At 38.0% G+C, this 10,436-nt stretch overlaps 1 protein-coding gene across 1 annotated transcript; it reads left to right on the top strand.

Annotated features, from left to right (window-relative positions):
* The first annotated feature begins 83 nt into the window (after positions 1-83).
* MAP3K19 (mitogen-activated protein kinase kinase kinase 19) lies at positions 84-9,904 on the top strand. The gene is made up of 8 exons (XM_041408635.1): positions 84-126; positions 635-719; positions 1,506-1,744; positions 2,329-2,372; positions 4,125-6,563; positions 7,787-7,936; positions 8,152-8,849; positions 9,838-9,904. The coding sequence occupies exons 1-8, from the start codon at positions 87-89 to the stop codon at positions 9,902-9,904; spliced, it is 3,762 nt and encodes a 1,253-aa protein (XP_041264569.1). The 5' UTR covers positions 84-86.
* Positions 9,905-10,436: the final 532 nt, after the last annotated feature.

Below are 10,436 nucleotides of genomic sequence, written 5' to 3'. Positions count from 1 at the left end.
TATAATGTAATACTGTGTACATGAATTAGAAATCAATTAACAGTTTTCTTTTCAGGTTTCTGGGCGCTAATACATTTAAGGACAGTATGTCTGACAACAAACAAAATAAGAGGAGAAGCAAAAAAGGTAGTCTAACCCAAAGCTTACATGTTTAAAGTGTAAAATGTAGATCTGAGGCTGGAAAAGTACAGTAACAACTTGAAATTTGGCTATTTGTCAAAACTTAGCAACCATAAAAAGTACAAAATCAAACTCAGAGTACGTTTCTACCTTTGTAAAGGCCTAAGATTTGGATTGTTTTTAATATTTTTAAATGCTCTACTTCTGTAGAGTTTCTGTCAATATTTGTATTCTATTTCTGTTCTCCTGAGATAGGAGCTGTAACTGGCTTTTTTAAAGATATTCTTTGCTTTTGTAGCCCATTGAACTAATAAACTTACCAAAGAAATAAAAAGAATTCAAAATTATACATTGACATATCAATAAATTTAAAAAATTTGTGAAATGTAACTTGCTTTTGTTTCTTTTCCTGATACTTCTTTATAAATAATGTCTTAATGCCCCAAAATAACTACATTTGTATGTGTTATGGGAATTACTTTGCTTTTATGCAAATATTGATGTATTGCTGCAGGTTGTGGGAGTGTTGTTGCTTTTCAGAATGCAGACAATATAATGGAAGAAATGTATCAGTCAGAGAAAGCTCTAGGAAAAACCAGGTAAGAAGCATCAGTATTTAATTTGCACTTGGGTCTACACAAATGAGAACGAAGAAGTTTTGTAGCCTGAATAAGAAAAATGTTTCCTAGACATTATTTACAGCTCTGTGTGTTGTGTAGTGTTTATCTCTTCCAAATATCAATTATTGGCCACTTCTGGAGGCAGGATATTGCATTAGGTGAACAAATGATTTGGTACAATAAAGAAATATGGTATATGGTTATTTGACTTACTAAACCCAGACAATTACCTTGTGCACAGCTTTAAGAATAACTTAGACTGCACTTTTATACCTCTTTTCAGTCACAGTATTTATCTTTTTCTACATTTTTTATTCTTCAGAAAGCAGGTGGCACAAAACTGAGGCTTGTCCACACAGCCTCTGTTTTTTCAGGCAGGCTGTAGCATATTTTGTTAGCAACAAAGGCACATCTGGTCTTCAAAATTCTTCTGACACGCTCTCCTGATGATTCACAAAAGCTACACCCTGGAAGCAATCAATTCTTGTCAATAAGGGGAAGGTGAACAGTATATTTTTATGTTTCTCTTGTTGCTTGGCTAACACTGTTTGTCATTCAATCTCACTTGTAGTCAACCTCTGCATTGCAGTCTGCTATTTCCAGGGAGAGTCACAACCCCACAGATAAAAAAAGACAAGACATTTTGGCATTCTGGGATCTTACAAACCTCTTGGTCACATTATTCAGCAGCCATATGATTGTTTGAACTGGTTCCTTCCACTTATTTTTGCTCTGTATTTTGGTTATTTTTGTTTTGCCTTTTAGCCAAATTGCACCAACATCCAGAGCATGGCCAGACCAACAAGTGACATGTTTTCCAAGTAAAAATCAGATAGCATTACCCAGGAGACATCACATTTCTTTACCTTTCTTAAATAAAGAGGACATGGGATGTGGCTTTGACTTCAGCTTTCTGCTACAGACCTCATGCCCAGAATCTAACATTTCAACATCATTTATGGATTTAGATACTTTCCAGACAATAAAAGCACAAATACAGCAAAGTAAGTTCAATTTTAAAAGCCACAGATTTTATATAAAGTTATATCTTGGTTATCATATTGCCTTTATGTCTTTTGCTGTCTTCAGAGAGATTTCAGCCGTGTCAACCCTCTTCTTTAATTATAAGTTTGTGTGTGTTTGCAGCATGAAGGAGATAAAGAGAAGAAATGACAAACCACCATCCCTGCTGCTCTGTGTAGTGAAACTGAGCCACAAATGTGCAGTGTAATTCTCTGTGCCTGGAGTGATGACATCTTTCTCCCTCATACTGGCAATATTAATTAGCTACATACTGTGGTTAGCAAACATCTACAACTGAGAAGCATTTCTTTGAATTATTAGTGTCAAAATATTTTAAAATTATAGTATTGTACTGTTTTCTGTGGAAAATGGAATTGTGAAGTTCATTATCACAATTAAATTTCAACCTACAACTTTTTTCTGCACTGCAGATTTATAGCACAGTCCTTCAACCAGAGACAGATCCTTGATCCCCAGAACACTACAATTTGAAATGAATTTATAAATGTGAATTGCAGTCTGTTTAAGAACATCAAATTTATATTTCACTTGTTTTGATTTTAAGGGTTATCTATGACAACACTAAAAACCAGGAACAAGAAATATAAGGTAAGAGGACATTATGTATAAAATGATCACTGGAAAAAGTATTATATCCTTTCAAAATCTTAAAAATAGAAAAAACAAAGTAGTGTAGGTAGTTTGCTTAGTTTCAGGTGTTGGGGTTTTTTTGGTTTGTTTTTTTCTTTTAGAATGTGAAATATATGTGTGTTAGCAAATAAAAAAGTCTTTTAGAATTAAACATACTTTACATCTCAGTACTTCACACCACTTTAAATATACTGTATTTAGAAAAAAAGAGAATTTGGCCTTCATGTATATTAATTAATAGCCTTTTGTAGAAAGGACTCAATTCATTGAGTCAGATGTAAACTTCAGTGAACCATCACAGAATACAACAGATCACAGGAAAAAAGTGAAGAGAATTACAGAAGTAGGAGCAAGAGTTCTGACACAGGATTATAAAAAGGGTTATGGAAAAAAACCACATTTCAAATGGAGGGAAATATTTAAGAAAAATAATTTAGCTGGCCTTGGTGTGATTTATTGCAGCTTTATTTCGTGTCTTGGGCTCTGGTGGTTTCTAGAGGTGTATCCTTTGGGATAAACAGAGCATTCATATTAATGCCATGCAGGCTGGACAAAGCCTTCAGAACTGTGAATTTCAAACCAGCACATTGCTTTTCCTGGCATGTTCAAACCTCAGTTTGCCCTTGGAATGTGAACAAAAATTTCCTGCAGATTGCAAACTGATGTTGAATATAGACATGCAAATGAGCACTCAAAGCAGATGACTGTGTGATTATTTCTATTGCATTCATTTGCATAAAAATATTCATTTCCTATAAAATGAAGAACAGAAATACTATTTTCAGAAAGTCATTCTTGCTGTTCATCTGAATATCCAAACAAAGTACTCAGTTCCTCTGATCTGTACTCCTTCAAATGTACATGGTACCTTTCAACAAATGTGATGGGGAGAAGGGAGGAATGGTAAAACAAATCCCTGATCCAGCAGACTTCTGTGTCAGCTGCCTTTGGTTTTATCCATTTCACTTCACTGCAAATCAAGTGCAGACTGTGCTGTCTTCCAGTGTACCTAAAACTCTGAGCTAAATCTGTGGCCATTTAACATGGATCTAAATGTTTAGATTTAATATAATGTACCTTAAAGTCTATAAATAACTTGTTAGAATTGTTTTCTCCAGGGATGCAACAGCATTCTGTTACAATGGTCTGGTTTTTCTTTTGAAAAATTGCTTACATAAGCTCTGGTTCCATTGGGAATATAATTAATGGTGTCAGCACATGTTGGAGGGTTACATAAAAAGATTTTAAATATCAGCATTAGAGTAGTGCTCTCATTCAGGGAGAGTGCACAGTGAGAGAGGAGCTCTGGCACATGAAGCCACTGCCCAGCCTTTGAATTCCTGCAGCAAACATGAAGTGCCACAAGACAGAGTTAATAACTGACAAGAGGATTTGTACATGTGGACAAAACTGGTTCTAAATCATGGAGAATGACTTGTGCCTTAAAGCAAAAGATCCCACTTTCTGAACTAAGAAATACTTAGAAATAGTTCTGGATCTGAGAAAATTAATGCAATTAATGTGAGGAAAAAGAATGTATTTTCTCAGGAGTCTGATATTATACTTCATAATAGGTTTAATATAGGAATATATAAAGGAATAATAATTTTCTAATTTTTTTTTCCTAAGTTTACTTGTTTCTTAGTGATTAGTTTTTACCTGTATCTGTGGTGTAGCACATTATTAATGTTTTTTTTATGGAAATTACAGTTTCATTTGCCACCAGTGACATGTCAGCCTGTAAGAAAAATTCATCTCGCTCCTCTAAGGGATGATATTGTCAATGAAAGCAGAAACATCAAAACTATTTTAAATATTATGAACTCTATTCCTCAGCCTATAAAACCAGTTACTAAATTTTATCAGTATCAGTTAGACAACTTATTAAACAGGGACAGTGAAAAGTCATCAGAATTGATCATAGCCACAATTTCTGATAAGTTCACTCCAGTAAAGGACCTGTACTACTTCAGCATTAATAACTGTGATAAGTACCTTAACAACAAGAAGGAAGAAATCCAAAGCCATTTCAAGTGGAGGGAAGCTGATGTAGCAATCCACACTGGGAAGAAGAAATTCCAGTGTTCAGTGGTTTGTGAGAATATCAATCTTCTGACCCAGGCTGGGTTCTGGGATCAGAGTCATCCCCACTTGAGCTCAAGCAGTGCTCTGGTGAACTGTGGCATGTTTGCAGCCCAGACAGCATTTACAGTGTCCAGCAACAGCAATGCCTCAAGAGCTGGCAATAAGCAAAACAGAGCAGAGAATTGCTGTAGCACTGGTCTGGCAGAAGAAAATGCTACAGAGATGATGCTGGATTATAAACCACAGGAAGATGCTGAGAGTGCCAACCTTGTGCTTTACAACCAGGATTTAGATTCCTCCTGTAAAAATGAAGTGATAGAGGCCTACCAAGCCTTAGGAGATAACTCTGTAGTTGCAGTAATTCCTGGAGTAGAAGCTCAAGATCCCTCCGGAAAACAGCCAGAAAATCAAGTCTGTCTGTCTGAATCTGAAATAGAAAAAGAAGCCATTTCAGAAGCAATTTCAGAGGACCAAAGTGAGCTTGTAGCTGTTGCTCATGTTATGCTCTCTGAACAAGAGCCAGCCAGGGAACCACACATTGCTGAACAGCCTGCCACAAAAAATGGTGGTGTCTGTACCCTCCTTCCTCATGCTCCTCAGAGCCTCAGTGTTCTTGCTTACAATGAAAATGACAAAAATAAAATAAAGGTGAATAGAAATAAATATTCACCAAAATCTAAAATTAATAATAAGATAAAAGTATTTGAAGACTTAATTGCTTCTGAAGAGGTTACCACAAAATCAAATGCCAAGAGTCAGATTTTTCCATCTTTGGAACTGACAAAAGTGAAATCTGAGGCTTCCATGAAGTGTCAGAAAAAATCCACTCAAGGACACAAAGGCCATGTTGTTCAGAGCGCCCAGAAAATTAAAAAGCAAAGTTGCTCCTGCAGTTGCAAAAACTCAGCTGTCTTAAAGAACCACGTTGCTCCACTTTGTCTGCCACGTACACCCTCTGCTTCAGATTTTGTAGATCTGAAATACACTGACATGTTCAAAATAATAAATTCAGATGACCAAGGCCCAGGTATTTATGAAATGTTTGGAACTCCTGTCTATTCCCGCGTGAGAGACCTTGATCAGCACGAGGGCAGGTTTTACAAAGGTGTTTATTCTGTTCCACCAGGAAGATGCACCTGCAGATCTGCCTGCAGTAAAGGGGGAGAAAGCAGCAGAGTCAGAAGCATTCAAAAGAAAACTCATTCCAAGCCAAAGAAGACCACACCTGGTGCTAAACAAAAGCAGAAAAGTTTAATCACAAAGGACAGAAGGACCAAGTTGAGTGTCAGCAAGACAGAGCAAGGCAATGCAACAACATCTGACTTGGCTTTTCAAACACACACCTTGAGTAGCACAACGTTGTTCCATGGAGACACAGATCATCAGCTCACATTTTCAGAAGAGCTTTCACAGTCAGCTGAGCAAAATGAAATGTTTACAAATTCAAACCTCTCAACTATTAAAGAAGTTTCTTTGGAGGAGTTAGACAGCCAGGATAAATCCCGCTATCAGAGAGCTGCTGCCTGCAGTCAGGATCTCCTCCAGCTCAGTGATCAAGACTACAGAGAATGTGTTGCTCCAAGTGGCAGTCTGGAAACAGCAGAGCAGAACATCTGTGTGCCCCAGTGCAGGGGGGATATAGATGGTGGCAAAGGCTGGCAATCACACCAGGACTCCAAGTCTGTCAATAAATGTGAGTTGCCTTTTTCAGATAGACTGGAATGTCAATCCCCTTCAAAAATATTAGATCACATTAGTTGTGCAAACACACCTCAAAACAGTGGTTTGGCAAATGAATTGACTCAGACTTCAGTGATTTGGAAAAAAAAGGCCAAAAGCCCCAGTTCCCAGACAAGTCAAAACATATCTTCCTGGTCAGATACTAAGGATGTGACTGATGAGTTGCTTTGTTGTCTGGCCAAAGAATTGCTAATGCTTGAAGAAAAAGACACCAACTCTTCAAGAACAAAAAATACATGTTCTAAAATACAAAACACACAGAGTGAAGAAGAGGAAAATATGATGAATGGAGATGGAGCAATAATAAATAGTGCTTTAGAGAAGGTAAAAGAAATTTCTTCTTGTAACTTGCTGAATAATTTGAGTGATGCTTCACACAAGTTTGGATGAAAAATGGGAAATATGTGCTTATTAAAGAGATTAATCAAGTCTTTTTCCTTGGGCCAGCTGCCCACTGATTCTTCCAATGCTCTGTTGAATATATCTGTGTTAGAGGCATGTCAGGACACAAGCCAGAAGGTACTAGGGCATGGCAGGAATAGCTCCTAAAGCTTATATAAATTGGGAAATTGTAGTGAATAAAGAGAATAGGCTATTTTAATTGAAGAGCTTGTATAATAAGGTTTTGGGCAAGGCAAGAACTGGAGATGTGAACAGGCATATGAAAACATACTACAAATAGTCTTGCATATCCAGGAGGGCAACTACCTTGATTTTTCTGAGTACATCCAGATACTTTTATAGATATTGGTTTATAGATATTGGATAAGTATTGGTTTATCAGACAGACTTATCCTGTTTAATTAATGCTTAATCAAAACTTCAAGCTCAGAAGGCTCAGATTTTGGCCCCCAAGTCAGCTGCATGCCTTCACTTACTAAGGTGTTTCTCTACCAGTACTGTTTCTCCGTGGTCCTTTTAGCTCTTTGTCCATATAAGTTACAAATTTGCAAGGAAATGTCTTTCACTACATATTGATACTCTCCCTTGTGCTTCTGCAGACACAGGTGCCAATTATAGCTCCGTTCTCACTTCTCCAGGGAGACCCATGGCTAGATGGGATAATTATTGCCATCTTTCTGAAGCAGCCTCTTCTTCCTGGGAAGTCATTTTTGTCATTCATTTTCATTTTCATCATTATTTTCATTTTCTTCCTGGGCCTGTTATTTTCATCAGAATTGTGTTACATGTGTTACTTAGAGCATAGCCATATTCACCCTTCAGCTTCAGCTCAGCAAACTGTACCTTTGAGACCAAAAAAGAGAGTGTATCCTGCTCTTTTAAGTGCTCTCCTGTCTTGGTCTCAACGGAGGAAGGAGTCATGCTGTAACCTGGTTATGCACTGTTGTGATTTATACCTGAAAATATTTATACAGTTTTACCTAGTATAGCAGTTCTATCAATGACCTGGGCAATTTATATATATCTAAATCTATAAGGCAAAGTCATGCCAGGAAAAATTACTCCTTGTGAAAAAGGGGGAATCAAATGAAGCCTGTCTTTTCCTCTCTGCTTTCTCCCTACACTGACCATCCTCTTTCAAGCAGAGTTACAGTAAAGCCTTTTTGGCTTCAAATGAAGAAAAGGGCCTTCTAAACTTTGATGAATCTACTAAATTATCAGGAAGCAGTTTAACTACCAAAGATCCTGTCATGTGGACAAGAGGAGAAGTCCTTGGAAAGGGAGCCTATGGCACGGTAAGTTAATGTCTGAATACGCTGAGATGTGTTGGTCGTCATTGAGATACACCTTATCTCAAAAATAGCTGTTGTCCTATTCAACAAATGGGTTAAATATTTTGGATTATACAGGGACATATGAAACATGACAAGCACAAAGATTCTATTCAAAATAAGTAAATACACAAGTTTTGTCCTGTGTCTTGTTTTGATAAGTGCTGGTTTCACTGTAGGTGTACTGTGGTCTGACAAGCCAGGGACAGTTAATAGCTGTAAAACAGGTGATTTTGGACACATCAGATCAACTCACTACAGAAAAGGAGTATCAGAAGTTCCATGAGGAAGTTGATCTTTTGAAGACATTGAAGCATGTAAATATTGTAACTTATTTAGGAACTTGCCTGGAAGACAACATTTTGAGCATATTCATGGAGTTTGTTCCTGGTGGCTCCATTTCCAGTGTTCTCAATCGCTTCGGCCCCTTGCCAGAAGTCGTCCTGTGTAAATACACCAAGCAAATTCTACAAGGGGTTGCATATTTACATGACAACTGTGTGGTCCACAGAGACATCAAAGGCAACAACGTGATGCTCATGCCCACCGGGGTCATCAAGCTGATTGACTTTGGCTGTGCCAGGCGCCTGGCCCGGGCCAGCCTCAGCGGCACCCGCGGCGAGCTGCTCCGCTCTGTGCACGGCACTCCCTACTGGATGGCTCCAGAGGTGATCAGTGACTCTGGCTATGGCAGGAAATCAGACATCTGGAGTGTTGGCTGCACCGTGTTCGAGATGGCAACAGGCAAACCCCCTCTGGCTTCCATGGACAGGGTGGCAGCCATGTTCTACATCGGGGCCCACAGGGGGCTGATGCCGGCCCTGCCCGATCGCTTCTCCAGCGCCGCCGTGGAGTTTGTGCACGCCTGCTTAACCAGGTATGGAGGCTCTGGACTGGAGAATGAAAGGGAAAATGCAGGCAGTTTGTATTCTGGAGATAGCTCATTGGAACTTAGGTTGTAGTACATATGATTTTATTGTAAATGCATAGGCTTTTCAGCATTTCAGGAAAGCCTTTTGATAAAACTATATATAAAAGAGCTTTACTCTTCTTAGTGGTGTAAAAAAGCCCTCACAGATTCTCTTTTTGTAGGCCTTAGAATTTACTTTCACTGTGATTTTCATGCAGAAACATGGCAACGTTGAGTTTTGGACAAAACATTTGATAAATTTCTTTGCTGTGTTTTGCTGTTCCAGTATTGTTTCAGTTTGGTCTATGTCATACAAGTTGTTTTAAGGACAGTATTCTAAATGGAAGAGCTTTCACTTAATTCTTGTTTTCTGCAGTGGAAAATCTATTATTATCACTGCCAGTCCAGGAAACACATACTTACTTGAAACATAATATTTATTAGAAACGCAAAGTTCTCTCTGAAAACCCCAAACCAGTAGCATTCACACATTATAAGAATTATTTCTGTGGTGTTTGTTTTGTTTTAAACAAAGCCATGGGCTTCTTAAAATACATGACATTGATTGGAGATGACAGGACAACCTGATTGCCAGAGGCTCAAACAGATAATGATCACCTTTCTTAAATACATTGTTGGTGCACCTGAAATAGCCAAATCAGCAGAATTATTCAAAGATTTGCAAGGAATTTAGGGGAATAAGTAATGATTTCTTTAATAATAAAATATTTTAGTTTTATAATTCATAAATTCCAACCGTCTTTTCCCTTCAAGCCTCCCTTCCTTTCTATCAACTTTTCCAAAAAACCCTAAAAAAGAATAGTGAATGGATAAATAATAATAATAATACTAAAGGCTAATTTTGCAATTAGGTGTTTACAGGTTTTTGAATTAGGTTTTACATCACAGGCATACATATTAATTTTATATACTGATTTGTGAACCTTCAATGCAGAGATCAGCACGAACGGCCTTCTGCTCTGCAGTTGCTGGACCATCCCTTTGTGAAAGGAGGACAGTGAATTTTTCAAAACTCTTGCCAAATGAACATGTATTTTCCATGGAAAAGATTTTCATTTGTGGAAAAAAGACCAGAAGGAACTGGGCTTGAATGTGACAGCAGAAATACTGAAGAGCAGTTGTGTTCAAGGAGGCTGTTATTAGGCAGCAGTGATTAAAGAGTACCTGTTCTGCAATGCCTGTCCTTCACTGTGAACACAAGGCCACGTCGTGTTGTATTTGGAGAGACTTAAAAGGAAAATAAAGTCACCATCAGTAGCATGCAACAGGCCAGGTAAGCTGGAATGTCTGTAAAATCCTATGGAACAAGCTATGAGCAGAGAGCTCTGCAACGTGGACATGAGTAATGAGTGTGAGGATCCCACAGGAACCTCAGCTATCTACTGGCATAAAATGTACTGAGGCTTTTATTCAGTCATGTTTAACTGGGTGGGCACTTTAATTTTTAGCTGGTGAATAAGGTTTTTATGGACATAGATCAGCCCTGTATCTCCACAGGATACTGTGGTGATAATCGCAGGAGATAATGATCTA

The sequence above is a fragment of the Onychostruthus taczanowskii genome, unplaced genomic scaffold (assembly GCF_017590055.1).
Source record: "Onychostruthus taczanowskii isolate IOZ18803 unplaced genomic scaffold, ASM1759005v1 scaffold10, whole genome shotgun sequence".
Lineage (NCBI taxonomy): Eukaryota > Metazoa > Chordata > Aves > Passeriformes > Passeridae > Onychostruthus > Onychostruthus taczanowskii.
This window is presented reverse-complemented; position numbering and strand designations above follow the sequence as displayed.